At 37.8% G+C, this 23,412-nt stretch overlaps 1 protein-coding gene across 1 annotated transcript; it reads left to right on the forward strand.

Moving 5' to 3' along the window:
• The first annotated feature begins 99 nt into the window (after positions 1 to 99).
• On the forward strand, positions 100 to 10,866 carry LOC142873399 (uncharacterized). The gene has a single exon (XM_076007457.1). The coding sequence runs from the start codon at positions 9,315 to 9,317 to the stop codon at positions 10,158 to 10,160; it is 846 nt and encodes a 281-aa protein (XP_075863572.1). The 5' UTR covers positions 100 to 9,314; the 3' UTR covers positions 10,161 to 10,866.
• Positions 10,867 to 23,412: the final 12,546 nt, after the last annotated feature.

Below are 23,412 nucleotides of genomic sequence, written 5' to 3' on the forward strand. Positions count from 1 at the left end.
TGCAACTTTGAAATATAGGTATTAACTTAATACATTGAGATATATTGTAGCACTAAGACTCCATCATACCTCATTTCTTTAAATATCTCTCCAAGCTTTCACTTAGGTCTGTTTTTATATTTGCTGTCTGGATTTTAAAGACTTTTCATATTTTATATTTCTACTGATTTTTCTTTCCTGACATTTGTCACTGTCTTTGAATTATGACCCAGGCAAGATGATTTCAGATTTCCTAAAATTTTGCCTGTGAGTTTTGTTCATTTCAGTGATTCATTTTGTAATGTCTTCTCAAGAAGAAAAATTACTACGCTAACTCACAAGTATAAAATGTGTGTGTATTATAAAACAATGAGAAGTGTATTTTTGGAGATAGTCAAGCATTTAGAAGTGCAGTAAACTTGCTGTCATGGAGTAAAATACTAATTTTGTTTTACTTTCCTATCCTAGTGAACAAGAAAAGTGCTCTTGAGTACATTACCCCAATTGTTTCTTAAAATACTGACTTTGACCTAGCACACTGTATTTTTTATTTAATGGATTATGGTATTATAATATTTTTCTTCTGAGTTAAATTTTCATAATTTATGTGAAGATAAAGATGTTTAAAACAATGATTATTCATAAGAAATCATAATGGTCTCAGTATTATTTTAGTGTACTGGAAGGCCTTTGATTTTAATAGAATTCATAAATTTCAGCCTCACCAGAATAATCATAAAACTGCAAGAAGATAATAGAATTGAGTAATGATATGAGATACAACTTTGAGGCTATTGTAATTGTGTAATTATTTAATTTGCACTATTATCTGTAAAAATGTGGTAAGGTCTTTTTTTGAGGGGATATCATTTTTATTTACATGAATTAATGAATTTCTATTTTATTATTTGACCTAGAATTAAGGTAAAATATGGCATTTTATAGATTCTGCTTTCAGAATTTTCCTTAAAGAAAGTTGTAAAAAAAAAAAAAAAACATTCGAGCTGTGTATTTAGTTTATTTTCAATGTTTGGAAATGTTAAATTGGGGATTAGAAAAATCCACAAATCACTGATTATTGAAATATAATAACAAGGGTAATATATTTCAGTAACATGTTAAAAATATTTCAGTAACATGTTTAAAATATTGCCATGAATTTATATGAAGTAAAAATGTCTATTCTTGAGAAATAACAGATTAATTACAATTAGAATAATCTCCAATGAACGTTACATGTTAGTTAAGGTTATGCAACATACATGTATATAAACTGAATAGTTTGAGCTAATACTATATTAGCTTTCAATACCAGGGCCATGCTGTGTAGTTCAAAATATATAAATGTGGTGAACGTGTTAATACAATGTAATATGATAATCAGTGCCAATTTTAGTGTCAAGCAAGTGGGCTGCCCCCTTGATAGAATAATTTGACAGCCTTTTCCTCCCAGAATATCTTCTGCCACCCTCCAGGAGTCACTAGCATCAATTCATTCCCTTGAGTCAAGCATTCCTGTAGGTTTCATGGAGAGATTAACACATTGCCCTTGTCTTGTTAGTATGAATTGGGTTCTTCAGTGACTAGAAGAACTGGGCTATGTGAAATTATTAGATGCCAAGAGATTCAAAGAGGAAGCTCTCAAAGCTAAGATCATTTTATAGCACAGTTGAGTTCTATAACTATCCCTTGAAACAATAGTAAAAAAATGTTCTTTGTGATACATATTAGAGATACAATGATTTTAAGCTTCACATCATCATTTGTCACTTGACAGTGCCTGTCTTATATAGATTGCTGGAAAACAGGCATATGCCAACAATTGGATGATTGATAAAGTCATTTTCTGACTGTTTTGTCCATGATAAAGGAACAGGTTGTTAACTTACATAGATTACTTCTTAATTTCCTATAATGCTACTACTGCCAAAAAAGGTCATTTTGTAATGTCTTATTTAGTATTTCTTTATAACTAGTGTTAAAGTTTTATTAGTTTTATTGTATACAATTGTGAGTAACATTTATTAGGAGCCTGTAGGTGCCAAAATAAACAAAATGCATAAAAATCTGACTTAGAGAGAACCACTTTTCACTTGCTTTCATTTTTAATTTTATTAGATTGACAGCTAACATCTGTGTTGTTTCTTGTTTTTTCTTTATACGATTATTGATTCAACTCTTGCTACAGTCCTTAAATTGCATGTAGCATAGAAGGAAGAGATGAACAATTCAGTATATTTCTTTCTGGAGAATACCATTAACTTAATTCTGTTGCAGGCCAATAATAGCTAAGTTATTTGTCCTTTCTCAGTATAATTTTGAGTATTTTGTTTATTGTCACAATTTTGTACTGTTAGTCCCAAGTAACCATTGGACAAAAGATCAGTTAGGAAACTGAGGATGAATTAGCATAAATAATAAACAGTGTTAGAAAACTTAAAAGTATATTCCCTGCGAATGGGGTGGTCATTATTACATTTGTGTCAATGAAGGGCAGTATAGTTATTATATAATGACTACTCTCCCTAGATGTAGAATAATTCAGATGGGCAACCAAGTCCTAAAGAGACTGCTGTAGGTAAAGTCTGTCTAGCCAGGGCAGAACACTTTCAGGAGCCCCCTACCTATTGACACAGAAATTAACTGGAGGTTTAGAAGCCCCTGGAATGTATAAATGTCCAGGCCCAAAATATTGTGGATTACAGTTTTTTGTAAAAAACTACAGATCTAGAAAAAAATGGTCTTTATGAAAGCATTGCCAGCAGCCTAGTATATTCCTTAGATTTCCACTTGGGTTTAGCATTTTGGCAGACACACTGATCTTAGTATTGCTGGGTTGTATTTATCTACATTATTAGAGTGATTTTTCCATTTTTTAATTATTCATGAAAAGAACGGTTTGCACCACATGGTGTGCTACCAGTTTATAAACAGTGGGAAAAGTTTTTAATGCTTCATGATCATTTGAATTAAAATTTTTGTATTTCTGAAAAGTAGAGTAGTGCTTTCATTTTGAATGAAAAGTTTTTATAGATTCAGAAAGAAAGATAATGTCTTTGTATTTTGTTTTATATACAAACCATTTCAGAGGAGTTAGATAAAAATAAATTATAAATCCAATTTTGAATTCACTCACAGTGTTGGCTTTTTAAAAGAACCTGTGGTGAGTTCTTTTGTGAACATGAATACTCTGGTAATCTCTGATTGTGAGGCAGTGATAAGCTGAGACTGCCTCTTATTTAAGGCATGTTAACTTTTCAAAGCTGGTTCCTTATTTCTAAAAAGGAAATGATCAGTTACTAATTCTTTAGAGAAAAAAAATGCATAGTTTGAGTTTGGAGTATATTTCATAATGACATTCTTAGAGGTAAAATTATTCAAGTTATTTGATAAACTTGTTACTGTATCCTAAGAGAGATCTTTAACTGGTTTTTTTCCTATTGTTGAGCATCACTTTCTTCCCCTCGCCTCCCCTCTTTTACATGTGTGAGTTTTTTTATTTTATGTTTACCTTACCCTCTTCTTTATATTATACTTTCCCCTGATTTTTCTCCTTTCATTCCTCTTTCATTCTTTGCTGCTTCTCTTTCAGCTCTTTCTCTAATTTCACCTATTTCTTATAAGAAGCAGAGCTGTTAGTAGTAGAAACACTGCTCACTACCTTTCTATTAATGAGATTCTGGAAATACTTTCCAGTTAGGCCATGGTTGCCTTTTTGCAAAGGTGAAGTTCCTCTGCCATTTTGAAATAGCTAAACAAGTTAAAGTAATTTGTGACTATAGCTCCTACTGTCTTTCTGAATACACAGGATTCTGCAGCCAAGATGCTCACAAAATGGGATTGCTATAAATATGATAGATTCAGCAGCTAAACTTGGAATAATCATGTCTTTTATGTGGATAGAAAGATTATACTATTCTCAAAGGGAAGTATTTAAAATCTATTTACATCAGGTTTTTTGTTTGTTTTGTGGGCTTTCGGGACGTACTTTGTTTTGGAAGGCACATGCTTTAAACTATTTTAGATTTATGCTATCTAAATATTTATTGATTTATAATAATTGACACTGCCTACTTTCAAGTAGGATTTGAAGCAGCATATTGCCCATGTATTTCAGCTATTTCTTCTTTTTTTTTTTTTTTTTGAGACAGAGTCTCACTTTGTTGTCCCCCGGGCTAGAGTGCCGTGGCGTCAGCCTAGTTCACAGCAACCTCAAACTCCTGGGCTCAAGCAATCCTACTGCCTCAGCCTCCTGAGTAGCTGGGACTACAGGCATGCACCGCCATGTCCGGCTAATTGTTTCTATATATATTAGTTGGCCAATTAATTTCTTTCTATTTATAGTAGAGATGGGGGGTCTCACTCTTGCTCAGGCTGGTTTCGAACTCCTGACCTTGAGCAATCCACCTGCCTCGGCCTCCCAGAGAGCTAGGATTACAGGTGTGAGCCACCTCGCCCCAACCTATTTCAGCTATTTCTATTTGTTTATTGCAAAGCAGTACCTAGAATGTTACAATTCTCATCTCTGAGTCTTTCTAGGGTGTATATGGTATCCATGTGCTTGGTGCTTATGGTGACTCAGAGGTCAATTGAAACATTCCTAATTATACTATGGGATTGATTCTAGTCCCTCTGGTAAGAAAAAGAAAATTATTGAGTTTCAAGGCCATTTTCAATTGCTGCAAATGTAGTTAACATTAAGTTTTATTTTAAACTAAAATTCAATAAATGGTGCAGCCAGGGAAGATCTGCTAAAACATTCCATTATTTGGAAATTATGGCAATATAATAATAACTGCTTCCTTGTATGAAGTTTTACTAGACAGGAGAAAAATTCTGAAGCTATAATATTGCAATCTTATTTTATATAGAAAAATAAAATATTAGGCTTCAGACCCAACTGTGCAAATTCCGTTTGCTTTCCAACTTTTACTACCTCTGTGTCATAATTTTAACACATAACATACAACTCCTGTCTCTTAAGGCAGTTACCATATGGTGTTTATGTCAGACTGGATATATTTATCTAATTTTGTAAGATTCTTTTTTAGTTCCCAACACAGTTCTTAAAAGTAAAACCACTGTTGTTACACTTTCTTCTTACAATTTTTATGTTGTTGAGATGTATCAGTTATATATTATAATCATGAATGTCTGTTGGCCTCAAACCCAAATTTTCCTTGTAGTCAAGGATAGATTTTTCACAAAAGCTAAATAGTAGTTATAACTGCCTCATATAGATCCTTAATTTGCTTTACAGTTACTATTAAGCATGATTCTAGGTTTTTAATTATGTTCCAGCAGTACTGGTTTTTTCATTGTAGCTTAAAATCATAACCTCTTTGATAATTTACCTCCAGATCTGGTCAATGATTTATTTTTTCTTTAATATACTTTGTTGTTTGCTTTCTCATCCCCATTAGGTTCAAAACGTTATTGACACTTCACATCATTGACTCTGTTGAAAGACTATGAGCAGTGATTCAAATATGTTTAGGATGGCTAACATGTGTGGTCAATTTGGGAAAAAATATGTAATATAATAAAGGGGAAATGTTTTTGAGAGCTTTGTTAAAAAAACATTATAAAATGAAAAAAACAGATATGAAATATTACTCAAGTAGAAAAGATTTGGAACTTTTAGTAAAAATTCTAGGTCAACTAAAAAATAATCTTGGTGTAGATTAGACCCTTTTAATCTTTATTTTATGAGGTTTTTTTTTTTGGTGAGGCTGTTTTGAGACTGCCAGTTTATATCAGTGTCAGACTATCTCTCCACCTCTCAAAGAAAAATCATTTGTTTTAAAATTCCTTTTGAGTTATGTAATGAATATTTGAAATAGAAAAATTCCTACATTAGTATGTACTATAGTCAGATATAATTTTTCTAATTCCTATTATAATTTTAATCACCATTTCTGGAGTACCTAACACATGTAGGCCAGGGCTTTACCTATATTCTTTTAATCCTCAAAGTTGCCTTGCAAGGAAGTTATTATTATGTTCATTTTATAGAAGAGGGAAGTCAGGGATTAAGGATTGAAATGACTTGCCTAGAGTCACACACCTAAAGTCTAGGTATATCACCACGTCTGTCTTTTTCAAAATCAATTCTTTCCTCTACATTATGCTACTTTCCTGTTTCGCAGATATGATTCCCACTCCATTAAAAGACAGGCCTTACTAAAATAAATTGAAAAATAACTTTTGAGGCAATTGCTACTTCTTTGAATAGGCATTGGGACAAATATACTTGAACAGAACTTTTAAAATACTGTGGAAGAAATTTGTGTAATGACGCTTCACTGGGTTTTTATTATTGATCCGAGTTTAAAACATTTTAACTGTTTAAAACATCTGATTTGTTGTTTAGGAGGATATAAGCAACAGCATAATGGTTAAGAGCCCAAAGTCAGGGGCCAGATTTCTTAAATTTAAATCACAATGTTATTTACTAAATGTGTGGACTTGGGCAAGTTAATTAATCTGTTTTGGTTTTCTGCTCTCTGAAATGGAGTTAATAGTGGTATTTAACACATAGAGTAGTTAATTAGAATTTAAAAAGGAGTGTTGTAAAGCTCTGTGCCTGACCTATGATCTGCAATGGATAGTCAGGGAAATAAAATACATTTGATACACATCATTCAAGAAATGGGCAAAAAACCCATACCTTTCTACAATAAGGACCAATTTTTGCCTTTTACTGGACAACAGACGCTGAGAATGAAGAATCTACTCTGTGCTCATAACTGTGTCCTTGCTATATGTGACAGAAGTCCTTAGGGGCTCTCAGATCTTTATTATAGCTAGTCAAGGAAACCACATATATCAAATACTGACTACAAAACTATGTAAGTACTGAGGAGTCATTAACAACTTTTTAGCTCCTATTCTGTGTTAGGCATTTGGTTAGTCTCTGCCCTCGTGAAGTTTGCAGTTTTACAGGGAATACAGACCATTAACAAGTGTGCAAAGTACAATAAAAGACAAGTACAAATTAATATGGGATCATAAAATAGGAAGCCTTAGCCTAGTCTTCTGTGGTTCAGGTTACTATTGCTGTTAGTATTCTGAAGTAAGTTCAATAAAGAAAAGAAAACCTCAGTGGTGGAGATGGGACTTTAAATGGGCCTTGATGGCTAGGTAGATTTCAAATGAGTCTAATATAGGAGGGTATTTCAGGCAAAGTCAATGTGAGCAAGGCAAGTATGAGGAAACTGATGGAGGGTACATTTTGGTGTGTGTTTTTGGTGTGTGTTGTGAAACAAGGTTGACTGTGAGGGCTTGAGGCCCAATCCTGAAATTCCTTGGAAGCCAAGGAGAGTAGTTTAGATTTGAGATGGCAGGGTTTGGAGGGATTATTTTTAAGATTATTTTAAGTTATGAAACTAAGACAGGTAAACTTGCAGTTATAAGCAGAATAGAGTGTAAGAAATAGAGTAGGGAAAGCTAACGTAGGAAGCTGTTGCAATTTTCCTTCTGTGAAGTGATGATAAAGCATTGATTAGCTGAAGGTGGTGATATTTGGAAAGGATACTTAGATTCTGGATATTAAGAGTGGAGAAGAATAAATAGTTGATGGTTAACAGCACACTGTATGTGGATGATGAGTATATTGATGTCAGCACTGTCAAAAACAAGTTAAATGTGGAGAGGAATCTAAGTGATACAACAATTAAAGTGGTATTATGATTGTTAGTTGGAAATTTTATTTCCCTAACAAATCTGTGTACCTAGACCAAACAACTCTTTGATGGCTATTTAAAAATCAATGCCATTATGACAAAAGACATTTGCCATGGTGCAGAATAATGTGATCCACTGTGCAGTGAATGAGCAGTGGGGTGTGATGCCATGGCAGCCCAACCTTTGCTTATCAGGACAGGGTGATGTGAAGTTTTGCAGACTCTCTGATAAGAATCATTGTGATGGACAATTTATGCTTTGTCAGAGTAAGTCATTTAATTGCAAGTGTGTCATGCATATATAAATAAATAAATATTCTTAATTGAAAATAGTTCAGATTGGATATCCCAGGCAAAGTACCTTCATCAGTTGCTTTAAAATGCTTAAAATTAGCAGAACATTGATCTGTCAGTTAATGGGCATATCCAGCTATATTTTATTTTCTGAATATGCACATAAAAATGTTACAAAACATGTCAGGCAAGTCGCTTTTTAATTTGAAAACTTGAACTTCAAGAGATTGTTTCACCTGTACCATATAAAATAGAAGTAAAAAGTGTTAATTTTAATTTGCAATGAGACTCTTGACCAAGAGAAACTGTTGTCCAAAATTATAGTTATGGTTTAAGAGGGAAAAAAACTTATTTTTCCATAAAGGAATAATACATGGAGGTTCCGTATGCGTTGTTGCCAATTGGAAGTTCCGTATGCGTTGTTGCCAATTTTTGCTCTGGACTTTGGCCCTCTATCCTCCATGAACAGGCGAAAATCTGGGCAAAGACAGTCCCAAGTTGTAGCTGCATGCTTCTCATTTCCCTCTATTCCTTACTTCTGTTACGTGTAATCTGGATTTTCAGAAGCGCGAAGACCAATAGGATTGCCGCATTTAATAAATAAAAATAGAGGATGCTCAGTTAAATTGGAATTTCAGATAAACCAACTATTTTAGTAGATGGGACCCACACATGCCAAAAACTTATTTGGTTATCTGAAATTCCGATTTAACTGAGCATCCTGTATTTTAACTGGCAAGCCCTAACTTTTCCTTTAACTTCCTACAAAAATCTCTAAATTAGAGACAAAAAAAAAGGTAAGTTGTTTGGGCCTAGAGCAGATGAGGACCCATGGTAGTCGGCATTCTCCCAAACTTGGCCTAAAAAAAAAAAAAAAAAATCCAAGAGTCCCAGGAGCATGCGCATTAAAGCGAGCTGTGTAGCAGCTTTCCCGCCTGTTTTCTGAGGAATGTAGCACAGTGGCCACGCTGCGGGGGTGGGGCGCTTATGGTTGGTGTCCTTGCCGGAGAGGAAAGGAGGTGCCGGAAACTTTAAACTCCGGCCAGAGTACAACGTGTCCACTTAGGCGACAGTAGGCGTCGCCATTTTTTTTGCAGGCAAAGAGCGGGGAAAGCTTGGGGCTCCACGTTACCCCGCTGAGCGGACTAAGGGCATGGCCCGCGGCCTCAGCACTTCAGTGACGTGGAATCGGGGTCCCCCCTTTCAGGGCTGATTTCTAGTGGCACGTCGGAGCTCGCCTAGGCGGGGAGAGGGTACGCCTCCTATGTCCCGGATGTAAGATGGCGGCGCGGGGGGCGGCCTGGCGGGGCGGTCACGTGGTGGGGAGTAGCGCGCGAGCCTCCTTAAGTGATCTCTATGGTTCGCCCGGACGCATTGGAGCAGCGGAGCGCGAGATGGGTCGTGTGTCCGCGCGCGCCGAGTCGCCGCCGTCGCCACCTAGCCCGCCGCCCGGCCGGTTTCAATTTTACAGGGTTTTTGTTTATTCTGTTCGCCTCCTGCAGAGCTGTACGGGATTTCCCTGAAGGATGCTGGGGAACGGGTGGCCTGGGGACTTCCCAGCTCTGCCTCGGTTTCTTCCTCCCGGTGCCGGAGCTGGTGGCCGCCCCTGCGGAATGCGCCCCGGCGTTCGCCGGCGCGGAGAGCGGGCTGGGCGGCGGGTGCGGCAGCGGGGCGGGGGCCTGGCCCGGCCGCCGCCCAGCCCCCACCCGGGCTGCGGGCGAGGAGGGGCGCGGGCAGCGCAGCCCCGAGACGTGGCCGGAGCTCCTGGCGGGCAGAGCGCAGGAGCGCTGCTCGCTGCCTCCCGGGGACCGTCCAGCTTCAGTTGGCGTCTCATTGCGCTTTGGCCGCCCCTTGCTGCCTTTAAGCGGCCCAGGGGACGAACTCCCCTCGGGGCAGTGGAGGGAGCGGCTGTCTCCGCGGGACCCCTCCACTCCCTTTCTCTTCAGAGCGGTCGCTGACGTAGAGGACGCCGGCCCCGGCCTCCCCGGCGCCGCCTCTGCTCCCGGAGCTCTCGGGGCGCGCCGGGAGCTGCCGAGCCGCGCGGCGCTGGGCGGGGTCTCCGGGCGCGGCGGGCAAGGGAAGGAAGAGAAGGGGCGCGGGCCGACGTCGGCGGCGGAGGAAGGACGGAGGAGCGCCGGCGCCGCTTCGCTGCCCTCCGCGTGGTCCCGTGCCTCCCCGACACCATGGCCCTGGCTGAGGTAGTAGTTTGTGCTGTTGGTCGGGTTGTGACATTGCCCGCTGTGGAGATAACTGCGCAAGCTACTGCCTTGCTAGTGCTGGTGATGCTCAGCGCCGCGGAGGACAATGGCTGGGAATCCCCTTTGTTTTCCGGGGCGCGGGGGCCCGGGGACAGCCCGCGGAGCCCCGGTGCCCGGTCGGCCCGGCCGCCACGGAAACCGTTAGTTTCACGTTTTCCTAGAAGAAGGAATTGCGGGGAGAGGGGAGGACCGTGATACATTTTAACGCTTGGGAAGAGCTGAACCATTGGATTCACTCTCTTGAAGGAAGGAGTGGAACTGTGTAAGATACTGACATAACTTCACCCTAAATAATGTTAACGCTTCATTCGGTAGTTAATGCAAATGTAGTTTGTACCTGTTTTACTTCAGTCTTTAGCTGTGGGTTGGAGTGGAATGAAGTATCCTGTCGGGCAGAAATAGCATTCTAGGGGCACGATAGTAATCCCAGTAATTAAAGTTTGTGCTTTAATATTTTATAGCTGATTTTTTGATACGCTCTGGCAATAAAATGTAAGCGTGTCTTTTAAAAATGTAAACCTAAAACAATGTAAAGTTTCTATTTAAACTTTGCGACTCCTTAAATGAGAAGATTGAATCTGTAGTTAATTGCACTCTGCAGATTTTTAAATGTTAAGAGGTAAAAAAATAAAAAGTATGTTGTTGAGTGATTTTGGTTTTGTTTCTTTCTTTTTAGTTTAACTTGGGTGCTCAAATAAATTCTGCTGGTGTGGTGGGTTGGTTTGGGGTCTTTTTGGCCTTTGATTCTTATGAGGTGCTTATATCATTCGTTTTTGTATTGGGGGGGGAAGATTTAGGCGTTGAAACTACGGTTTCTAGATACGATGAATTTAAAATCTAAAAACGCCGATTTTGATTCATGAGGGACCACTTATACTCCTGACAGGAAAATACAGTTTTCATAGAGAAGATGTGGTTTAGATAACTAAGGAAATTACTTAGTGTTCTAAATACCCTGGAGTCTATGTGGAAAAGAAGATACTAATTGTATTTTTTAATTTTATTTTCACTGAGAGAAATAGGTGGTCACTTTTAGTACTTTTCTTTAAAAACTGGCCTGTATTTGATTCACGTGGAATAATTAGCTTGGGGTATAATGTAATCAAACAATTTTATGTGGTTTTGGATGTTCAGTTGAAAGAAATTAGGCAGTTCTTAAAACCAATAAAGTCTCTTTTGTCCCCTTCAGTAGGATTTTGATGCTTTTGTGATTCAAAAGTGATCTAGTAAGTGTACCTTGATTGGGTTTTGGTTTAGCCTTGAAAGTAACCTTACTTAATATGATCTCGGGATGGAGCCACCCCTGTAGGAAGGACAGTGAAGAACAGTTAACTTGAATCTTAAAATGCAGAAACTACTTGATTGTTGGCTATTTAAGTTTGCTCTTCTTGATAGCAAACTGCACAGTAAACTCAAGATTTTATTAAGTGCCTGTTTTCTTAAATAATGAAAACTTCTGGATTGCTTAGTTAAATCTTGATTTATGGAGAAACTAAAAATTCTGATTGTACTGTAATTTCATTTTTCAAAACACTTCAACTAACCAAAGTAATTGTTCAACCGTCTGCACTGTTATTTTTATGGAGAATCAACAGTTATTAATCTGCACCCTAAAGTATTACAAATTCTCCTGGTAATTTATTGAACTTTAAATGGATCAGCAAACCAGAAAGTTTCAATGTCTTTTTATCTTGTGTTTTTAAATTTCATCCACAACTATGTATTGCCCACATAGTAGTAACATTTTTGAGTTGCTGGATGTAAAGGTACATCAATATGTTTTTCTTGTTTGCTAAGTTGCAAGAGAAAATTGTGCCACCAGCTAACTTTTTAGTCTCATATTTCTACTCTAGTCTCCAATTTTAAAAATGAATCACCTTTTTACTTTTACATGTCTCTACACATCATTGAAAATTACCAACTGAGTGAGCATTTTTATTGTTGACAGTTTGCTACAAGATGAATATGGCTTATCAGAAATACAGTTTTCTAATCTTAGTATTTATTGACATTTACTTGGTGCAATTAGCTTTTTGTTAAAGGTCTACTGTCAAGCATTTAAGCAATTTGTAGTTGCAAAAAGCCACTGATAAGAAGGAATAAGGCAGTATTTTGAGTGCCCTTCTCAATAAGTACCTACTGGTCCAAAGGAAAGCTGAGTTATGGTAATGACATTTTAATAAATGCCATCCTCAATTGGAAATGGAGAAAATGTTATGGTATACAGGACATACCATGATGAAGATTCTTGAGGAATACAGTTTTGCTTCATGCTTCAAAGTTAAGAGTTCCTGATTGTTAACCTTACATATAAAAACTTCATTTATAAGCTATTTTAGAATAAAATTACCTTTTGGCAGGTAGACAAGACTGACTAGCAATGGGTGCACTCAAGACATTGTGTCTTATAAAGTAGCCCCAAAAGGATTCTTGGCAGGCACCTGACAGCAGAAATTAGCTCTGGTGTATAAGATCAAGGCAACAAGAAGGCTGAGATTTCTTCATAACTGCACATTGTCTCCCCCTATTGTTTATTATACCGCACCCTTCTATGATAAAGAAAACTGACAAAGGAGGTACTATTATTACATCTCTGTTCCCACTGAGCAATCCCTTCTGTAATATCTGCAACAAAAGGCACATAAGACAATCATCTTCAAAGATGAATTAGGCCAGATCAGTAATACCTGAAAGATTTATGACCATTGTCATAAAATCTGAAAAGCCATTGGTGTCTCTGATAACTAGATAATGAAACAAAAATATTAAAATTACCTGTATGATTGTCTAATGAAGTTCATTAAGTGTTTTTGTTAGATTATCACCAGTAGGTACCATGGGGAAAAGAAAATAATTGTACAGCTAGGTCATTGCCCCAAAGGAAAACCCAGGAAAGATATTACATGAAGTGTTTAAGAATCAAAATGTGGTCCGGTGAGAAAAGCATTAGTGACCTACTTCACTTTTGAGACCTGGCAGAAAAGTGGGTGAAAGAGCTAAAGGGAGAGAACTGTGGGGCACTTAGAATAGTATAGTAGTTTAAAGAGTTCTCCTGGTTATGTTTGTTGCCTGCGATCTTGGACATGAGCAATACAATTGGCAGTTGATAGTAATACTCTATCAGGCATCCTCAAACTATGGCCCACGGGTGTTTCTGTCTGTTTGGTTTTTTACTTCAAAATAAGATATGTGCAGTGTGCATAGGAATTTGTTCATAGTTTTTTTAAAACTATAGTCTGGCCCTCCAACAGTCTGAGGGACAGTGAACTGGGCCCCTGTTTAAAAAGTTTGAGGACCCCTGACTAGGTGGTTTACATTTTAATCCTGTATTATCTCCTAATATGCTAGGGATGTCATCTGAATTTAAGAGAAAAATTTCTAATTTGATGTGGAATATAATGTTTTCTTATCTCAAGAGTTATATACATTTTTTGGTTAAATTTCCATTTTATAGTTACCTTTCTTTTTTTTTTTTTAAGTGACTGCAATCATCTGGCAGTTACCTTTCTTTAAAAGTTCTGTTTTGTTCAGATGTAATGAAATTGTGCCTACACAAGATTTCTGGCGACTGAATTTGTGAATAGGATCTTTTAAGACATACCATTGACACCCAACAGTCTAACTTTAGTCCTTCAGTTATATCAAATGTGAACAAATCTAAGATACGAACCTGTGTGGATTTTAAGGATAAATTCCTAGTTCTTTCTGCTTATTCGATTAATACATCAAACAACACTTTTTGAAACTATACCATATCCTTTGAGTCAGGTTTCAAATTCCATTATTTCCATTATAATGGAGAGTATTTTATCATGGAGGTCAGGGTTTCTCAGAAGACAAAATAGTGTCAAATATCACAGAAAAGTAAAGGAAATTAAGGACTAAAGTATCCACAGACATCAGCTATTTAGATCATTCATGTAGTTGTAATGCTGGTTTTTATTATAAAGAAAAATCTCTTTAACTGCTGCCTGATTAATAAAAAATTATGGGTGTTTCATCTCACTTTGAACATAACTACCAAAAAAGTATGAAGATTTAGAGGTTGCTATTTTAATATGCTGCACACAGTATATTTAAAAGCCCTAATTAAACAGAAAAGGATTATATAGATACAGGGCATGGACTAGTTTTAGTCATAGCAATAACACTGAGTTAATATTACCATAAAGGTAGCAGAAAGAGCTGACTAACCTCTAAAAACGAGTACATAAGCAAATGAAAATGTATTTTCCTGTTTTTTAAAACAAATTTACATACCATTTAATAAGACTTTAAGTGAATTGTCAAAATAAGAATTCTATCTGACTTTAATTTCTTTCTTAGTTAATGAAACTCATGTAGAATGAATATGTTCCAGATAAATTCATTAATTCATTTTATTTGACAAATATATTGAGTACCTATTAATGCCAGGCACAAAGGATATACAGTATATAAACAAAAGCCTCCATGTTAATGGAATTCATATTCTAATAGGAATACATATCTCTAAAATAATAATTATGAACCTATAGTGAGAACAATCCATGGGCCACCTGATGTTTTCAAACCTGACTTCTACTGGAGCACCTACTTCAGAGCCCTTGCTGCAGAACTAACATTGGTTTTGTGGTTGTGTATGTATGTATGTATTGATTGACGTATTGATTGACAGGGTCTCCCTCTGTTGCCCAGGCTAGAGTACAGTGGCATCATCATAGCTCACTGAAACCTCCAACACCTGGGCTCAAGCGATCCTTCTGCCTCAACCTCCCGAGTAGCTGGGACTACAGGCAAGCACCACCACACCTGGTTAATTTCCTTTTTTTTTTTTTGTAGAGACAGGGGTCTTGCTCTTGCTCAAGCTGGTCTTGAACCCCTGGCCTCAAGCAGTCCTCCAGCCTCGGCCTCCCAAAGTGCTGGGTTTACAGGTGTGAGCCTCCATGCCTGGCCCACTTCTTTGAACTCTTACAATGTTTAAAATATACATCACAAAATCTGATGCCTGGCTGTGCTCAGTCTTTAGATTTCTCCACAAGGTAGTCAGGAATCTGCTACAATAGTCATTGTGAGCTCTTAAACGTCTTATGGTTCCACTGACAAGTACTTCTTGCTGTGTCATCCTTAGTTTGAGGCATAGAAGGCAGCTCTGGGGGGACTAAACTATTATTTTTCTAAAATTCAGGTACAGTTATCACAAAATTCAATGGGAACATGGCTTTTTCTTTTTAAAAACATAACCACAGTGCGGGCTTGGTGTTAAAACCATTAAGTAAAATACTGGTTGTGAAGTATTTAATTCATAGATCAGGCTAACAACACCTGAACCCACTGATCAATCATAACATTACAGTAACAGAGACAACTGGATATTCTGTGCCTCCTGAGGTGATGCCATAGAAGCATGGAACACCATCTGTGAAGCTAAAATAACTGAATTTAGACTCTCTTCAAGCTGCTGGATCTGACTAACAGTTTATAAGAAATTTAAGTTACAGAGGAACATGTTAAATCACAAGGGTGCAAGTAGCAAAATCCACACTGTAAATTCTATAGGACAAATGATTGATCTAAGAAACAAATAAATAAATTGCAAGGGAAAAGGGGAGGGAAATTTTTTAAATTAAAATGAACTTAGGCCAGGCGCGGTGGCTCACGCCTGTAATCCTAGCACTCTGGGAGGCCGAGGCGGGTGGATTGCTCAAGCTCAGGAGTTTGAAACCAGCCTGAGCAAGAGCGAGACCCCGTCTCTGCTATAAATAAAAAGAAATTAATTGGCCAACTAATATATAGAAAAAATCAGCCAGGCATGGTGGCGCATGCCTGTAATCTCAGCTACTCTGGAGGCTGAGGCAGTAGGATCCCTTGAGCCCAGGAGTTTGAGGTTGCTGTGAGCTAGGCTGACGCCATGGCACTCACCCTAGCCTGGGGCAACAAAGCAAGACTCTGTCTCAAAAAAAAAAAAAAAAAAAATGAAACTAAATTTGTCAGTTAACTGCAATGTGAAGACTTTGTTTGGATCCTGATTTGATCAAAACCAACTACAAAAATATTTATGAGACAGTTGGAGAAGTTTAAATACTAAATATTCAAAGTTAAAGAATTATTATTATTATTATTAGTTTAGAGACAGGGTCTTACTCTTGCCCAGGCTGGAGCACAGTATGCCATAATAGCTTACTGTAACCTGGAATTCCTTGGCTCAGGCAATCTTCCTGCCTAAGCCTTCAGTGTAGCTAGGACTATAGACACAAAGTACAACATCTGGCTAGTTTTTAAATTTTTTTTTTGTAGAGAACAGGCTCTTGCTATGTTGCCCAGGCTGATATGGAACTTCTGGCTTTAAGCCATCATCCTCCTGCTTTGGCCTCCCAAAGTGCTGAGATTAGTTGTGAGCCACAGCTCAAAACTGTTGATTTTTGACAATGGTATCGTGGTCGTATTTGTTTTTTAATTCTGATCTTTTGAAATATGCATACCAAAGAATTTACCAATGATTTATTCACTTTGCTTCATGCTTCAAGTAATCCACGGGGCTGGAGGCATGTACGTGGATGGAGTACACATGAAAGAAGCTTGACATGGTGTTGGTATTTGTTGATACTGGGTGATAGGTATGTGGGGGTTCTTTATACTATTCTACTTTTGTATACATTTTGAATGTCCCATAATAAAAACTAAAAACAACAAACAAGAGAAAGATTCCAGTGGCCGTGAAAGAAACAAAGGGAAATGGAAACACAGACAAACCAAATAAAGGTCAGTAAGTTGTTGGTTACTGTTCTTAGGGTATCCTCCCAGACCTTTATAAAATATTACTTTGAACTCTATCATAGGATCGGTCCATTTTCCGTATAATCCAGATCAAATATATTGACTAATACAGTGGCAGCTTCACACATGCCCACAAGGATACCATTGTTTATATATATCTATTATTATTAAAACTAAGAATTAAAAGGGATGTGTTTGTACTAAGTACTTCATACATATAATGTACTTGCTTTAATGTTCACCTACTAAACTAAATCAATTTACTGAAAAAATTTAAATTTGTTTTGGCTTTAACTACTTTCGATAAGCTTAGTTTTGTTTTTCCTGTTTTTTGCCTTCTTGTTTATTGTATTATTCTTCCTGTCTAATTGAAACTTTGGCCAACATCTCCCCATTAACCCCCCTGCCCAAGCCCCTGGTAACCACCATTCTCCTCTCTGCTTCTCTTACTTTGATGTTTTTAGATTCCACATATAAGTGAGATCATGTAGTATTTGTCCTTCCATGCCTGGCTTATTTCACTTAGCATAATGTTTTCCAGGTTCATCTATTAATATGTTGTTGCAAATGACACAATGTTTCCCCTTTTACATGATCGACTGTAATAACTGTTCTAGCAATTTATTAGATTTTTGTGTTTCTACTTAATGATTCCTTAATTTTTTTTCTTAACCATCACTGTCTGTGTGTTTTATTTATACAGAATACAGAACACAATGTTTTCATTAATATATGTTAACTCTTAGAACAATTCATTGTTCTATATATACACTACTATTATTAACCTAATAATATAAATATTTAACTGAGTGATATTCTTGCTTTGAATATATTAGCACACTGCAAAGATATAACCAACAATTTGCTGTGGATCAAAAAAATACAATGACTTTGCATTTCAGTAAGCATAGAAATTATGTTATTAAATGCCATACATATGCACATGTATATAAATAATAATATTGAAGAAAAAACTAATTGAAACATTGCAAATATAAGAGAGTTCTTTTAAATTTAGAACTATTGTCATTATTAGTTTTTATTTCAAAGTATACATCATAATGGCTCCTTAATTTAGTAACTCTTACTCTGGATATACTTAGGAAACCACGATCTGGACTCATTTGTTAGACTGCAAACTTAGATGTGACTTTATATACCACATACATGGGCATTTTCTATTGTTATTAACCCTGGAACTTCAGTTGTCTTACAGAAAAATTAACGATAATTGCTATTTTATAGATGTTAGAACTAATACCTTTGGTATTCTCTGCTGACTATCCATGAGCTCTATGGAGTTCATTATGCTATAATTAATTAAATATTCCTTAAACTCTTTCTTATTATGTTTCATGACCTTCTGCCTCGTTAAAGGGAATCAAAACCACACCACTCTTCCCACAGTTCAGCATTCTCCAATAGTCAAGTCAGACCAAGAACAGGGTTCCAAGACACAGAACAATCCCCTACCACTCCCAGGAAATCAGAAAACAAAACCAAAACCAAAACATGTTATCCCAAAAGTTACTATGAAAGTTCCAAAAAGACTTCTAGGCATTTTGGTCCAAGGTCCATCTTTTTTTCCTTTATCATGTCTTATCATCTGCCTCTTTTCTTTTTTTCTATTAAAGATTAATTTTTATGTCTTTTTATGTGACTGGTGAAAATAATACTCCTCCAAAAATCATGGTCAGTTGGATGTATAAAGGTGGTCATGATGAAACATCAGTTCTTATGTATTTTTTTAATGTAAGAAAAGGTAAATAAGAAAAATGTGGTGGTCTTATTGGTACATATGTGGTCCGTGCACTATGAAGCTGTTGGCAGGAGTTGATGAAGTGCATACAGTTGAGCGAGGCTAAGTGGAAAGTCATGTGGGAGAACAGATGGAATTTTGAAGTGCTAAGAGAATGAGTTAATGAAACTGGGGCCATAAAATTGCTAGAAAGAATGTAAGCTGATTTCTTCCAGAATTTAGGAGCTCTGGGAATAGAAAATCCAGAAGAGCAAGAACAGAAAGAGCAACTTGAACATCAGAGCTGTACCTCTGGATGAGCTCGGGGAAAAATGTAGGTTTTTAGGAAAGATATAAAAGGACCTGGGATTGATCATTTATTTAATAATTATTTATTAGGTGTATTTATTAGACATCAAGATGACTAAGAAATAGCTCTTGCCCTCAAGGAGCTTTTCTATTTGAGGAAATAGACATGCATATAAATAACTGAAAACAGGATAAAACAAGTGTTATATAGATCTGCACTCAGCAACATACCATAGGAATGCAAACACTGAGCAATCAATTTCAACTAGGGCTTCAGCACAGGAAACATGAGGAATAAGCATGTTTTCAATATGACGAGAATGAAGACATGGGCATTTCTGGATATAAGAACACCAGAAGAAAAGTCACGTACCCAGGGAAGGGAATGGACTCTTAAGGAAGAACAAGTAGTCTAACATAGGTGTTATATAGGAATCTGGAGGCCAGGGGGACCGTAGTGGTGTAGATAAAGAGGCTGGAAATAACGGTTATGGGTTAGATCATGTGTGACCTGCAAGACTAAGGAGTTTTGATTATTCTCTAAGAATAAGAGGGCCATGATTTTTAAACAACCAATCCTAAGCTTTCCTTTCTCTCCTTTCTTTTTCCTTTTTCCAACTATGGTGGTTTAATAACATGTCTGCACAATCTTTGACACTTTTTTCAGTAAAAAATACTTAGTCTGTGTTCTTTTTCCTTAAACCTAAGTGGCCTTTGTGACTACCTCAATAAATAGAATATGATAGAAATGACACATGTGACTTCTGAGGCAGGGTCATAAAAGGTGATACAGACTGCACCTTTCCCCTCCCCTCGCTCCCTTACTCCCTTTCCCCCCTTCTCTCCATCTCTACCTCTCTATGTTTTGGAAGCTCACTTCCTTTTCTCATGGAGAGTTACCATTTTTTAAGGGATATAATGCAATAGTAGAAGACTATGCTAAAATCTGTCCCTGCTTCTTTCTGTGTTATGGGCCATCTGTTGAAGCTTTGGAGTCTAGGTCAAATGTATGTGTTGTCTCCTCTTCTCTATCATTTTTGTACTGGACTCTAATCTAATTAAAATGAATGTCAATAGCAATGTTGAAGGGGAAAGCCTAGAAAGAAGAGGATTTTTGAAGGATGGGGTTGGGGGGCAGAAAAGCAGAGGACAATTTTGCTTGAATTGTTTTGCCTTGAAAAATAAATTTGCTCATGTAATTCTGTGAGCCAGTTGACATATGTATATAAATACACATTTCTTTATTTAACCATTATTGAGTATCATTCTGCGATCCCTCCCCCGCTCTGCCAGCCCAATGTCCTGGCTACCATGGGAGTAAGATAAGTTAGAGAAACCCCTTATTTTGAAGGCTGGTTTCAACAACAGTTTGGCGCTGTACACTTTGTAGGGCCTGGGGAAATTGCCATACCTTAGGGAAAGTTTTTGCATGATCTTAGGCCATGTCTCTTAATGCAATGATACGCGAATTCTTAGATTTGAAAATAACACCAAGTTCTCAGGAAAACTGAATTCCATCAATAATAACATCTTCCAATAAACTAAAAACTTGCAAAGCCCTAATAAAAAGGAAACCATCTAACTTTAAGAATGAATTTATTACTAAGTGAATTTAATTCACAAGAGGAATTTTCTCTAATATTTAGGCTGTTATTGGTCTTGGCTTTGTTTGTTTTTAATTAACATTTTTAGTTGTTTGGTTTGATCAAATATTGAATTTGAGTTCAAAGATACATCTCCTCTGAGGATGCATTTTAAATAGGCCAAGTAAATAATAGAAAATCATAGTTTCAGCCATCAAAAAAAAAAAGAAAGAAAGAAAATCATAGTTTCCAAATTTCACAGAACAGTGTTCTCCAATCGTTCCATGGCAAACAGCATGTGTGGCTTTTTCAGTGTTCTACAAAATTAAGCTACTCCCTCTTACACAAAAAACATTGTGCTCTAATTTTTGTCTTTTTTCCTCCTCCTTCTTTGCTGTATTTCTTCATATCTTTCTTCTTGTTTGCCTAGTCTCTTCGTTTCTTCCTAAGTGACACACAGCTACCTCTGAGCAGAAGTGCTGGCATCAGTGATAGACTCAGAATTACATCCGGCTGACTCATTATGGGACTGTAGACAAGTCACTAATCAGGAAATTGGGGGTGTTAATGATTGAGGAGGTGTGGACAAAACCTGGTGACTTCAGGACCTCAGCCTACATATTTCCATTGCCACCACTTACCTTATAGACATTAGATGATTCTGCAGTGAGTTATTCTGTGCACGAGGAGGCAAGGGCTTTAGAGTCAGGTAGCCAGGGAGTTATTTCCTCTCTCTGCTATTTAATAACTGTGTGACTGCAGGTGAATTTCTTAATCTCATTCATCCTCAATTTCTTGTTTGTAATACCTACCATGAGAGGTTGTCCTGAGGATCACAAATAATATATCTAAAGTGCCCAGCGAAGTCCTGGGGACACGGAAGGTGTTCCATAATGGTAGTAGCTACTTGAAGTAGTCTAAAAGTTCTCGCCGGGCGCGGTGGCTCACGCCTGTAATCCTAGCTCTCTGGAAGGCCGAGGCGGGCAGATTGCTCGAGGTCAGGAGTTCAAAACCAGCCTGAGCAAGAGCGAGACCCCCGTCTCTACTATAAATGGAAAGAAATTAATTGGCCAACTAAAAATATATACAAAAAATTAGCTGGGCATGGTGGCGCATGCCTGTAGTCCCAGCTACTCGGGAGGCTGAGGCAGGAGGATCCCTTGAGCCTAGGAGTTTGAGGTTGCTATGAGCTAGGCTGACACCACGGCACTCACTCTAGCCTGGGCAACAAAGTGAGACTCTGTCTCAAAAAAAATAAAATAAAATAAAATAAAAGTTCTCTTTCAAATGCTGAATACACCCATATAGTCTCACTCTTAATCTCTCTTTTACACACACACACACACACACACACACACACATATGCACACATCCACCGACCATTTTAAAAATGGTCAGTTGCCAGTTTAAAGGAATATTTAGGTAATGGCTCAGTAAAAGATAAAAAACAGAAATGTATTATTTTCTTAAAAAATTATTCTTTGAGGCCAGGTGTGGTGGCTCACACCTGTAATCCTAGCTCTCTGGGAGGCCGAGGCGGGCGGATTGTTTGAGCTCAGGAGTTCGAGACCAGCCTGAGCAAGAGCGAGACCCCGTCTCTACTATAAATAGAAAGAAATTAATTGGCCAACTAATATATATAGAAAAAATTAGCCGGGCATGGTGGCACATGCCTGTAGTCCCAGCTACTCAGGAGGCTGAGGCAGCAGGATTGCTTGAGCCCAGGAGTTTGAGGTTGCTGTGAGCTAGGCTGACTCCACGGCACTCACTCTAGCCTGGGCAACAAAGCGAGACTCTGTCTCAAAAAAAATAATTATTTTTTGATAATTTTAACTCCATCTCCCATGCCTAATTGTGATGGCAACATTGTCATAAACAACAGCCAATCCAAGTCTTAATTGATGGAAGTCTAGCCAGTATGGGACTTGAGTACCCCTCCTTGCTTGCTAGCAATTGCAGCAGCAATTGCTTGGATGGACAAATAAATAGTCGGGAGTCACTTCGCATGACTACAATTCTACAGAAACTATAAAACTGACCCAGACAAATGGTTAAAGTCCCCTGGGACTGTGGATCTATCTGTTGCCCCATGATTAGAGCACCACATCCTCTTGTCTTCCATTGAGAACTGGGCAGCACTGGTAAGAGGAGCAGCGTGCTGAGATTAAAAGTATGGGGTAGCCCCTGCAGGGGGGCTCTGACTTCACTGAAGTATACAGTATTGCTATTGTAGTGAAGGCCTTTTTAGTCAAAAGCAATAAATCTTCCCTTGTTTAAATGACAGATGGTTAGGATTGTTACTTCTGTTTCCAGCAAACCCATAAGAGGAAAAACAAACAAATGACTGGCATTCAAAGTTCTTGGTTTTTAAGAATATGAGGGAAAAAATGAAAACAGTGCAGTTTCATCAAGGTTATACAACATTTGCAGTCAACAGAATAATGGCGTGCCCAATGACATTCATATGCTAATTCTCAAAACCTATGAATATGTTAGGTTACATAGCGCAGGAGAATTAAGATTGCAGATGGAATTAAGGTTGTTTATTAACTGACTTTAAGATTATCCAGGTGAGCCCAATATAATCAAGGTGGAAGAGAGAGGCAGCAGAGTCAGACTCAGAGGAGATGAGACTGCACAACCAAGGACAGAGTGAGGCCATGTGAGGACTCCACCTGCCGCTGTTGGCTTTGAAGATGAAGGAAGGAGCCATGAGCTAAGAGATGCAGGCAGCCTCTAGAACTGCGGCCCCCAACTCCCACCCCCTGCCCCGCCCCTGGTCTGGTCTGTGGCCTGTTACCAACCGGGCA

This window comes from Microcebus murinus, chromosome 10 (assembly GCF_040939455.1).
Source record: "Microcebus murinus isolate Inina chromosome 10, M.murinus_Inina_mat1.0, whole genome shotgun sequence".
NCBI lineage: Eukaryota > Metazoa > Chordata > Mammalia > Primates > Cheirogaleidae > Microcebus > Microcebus murinus.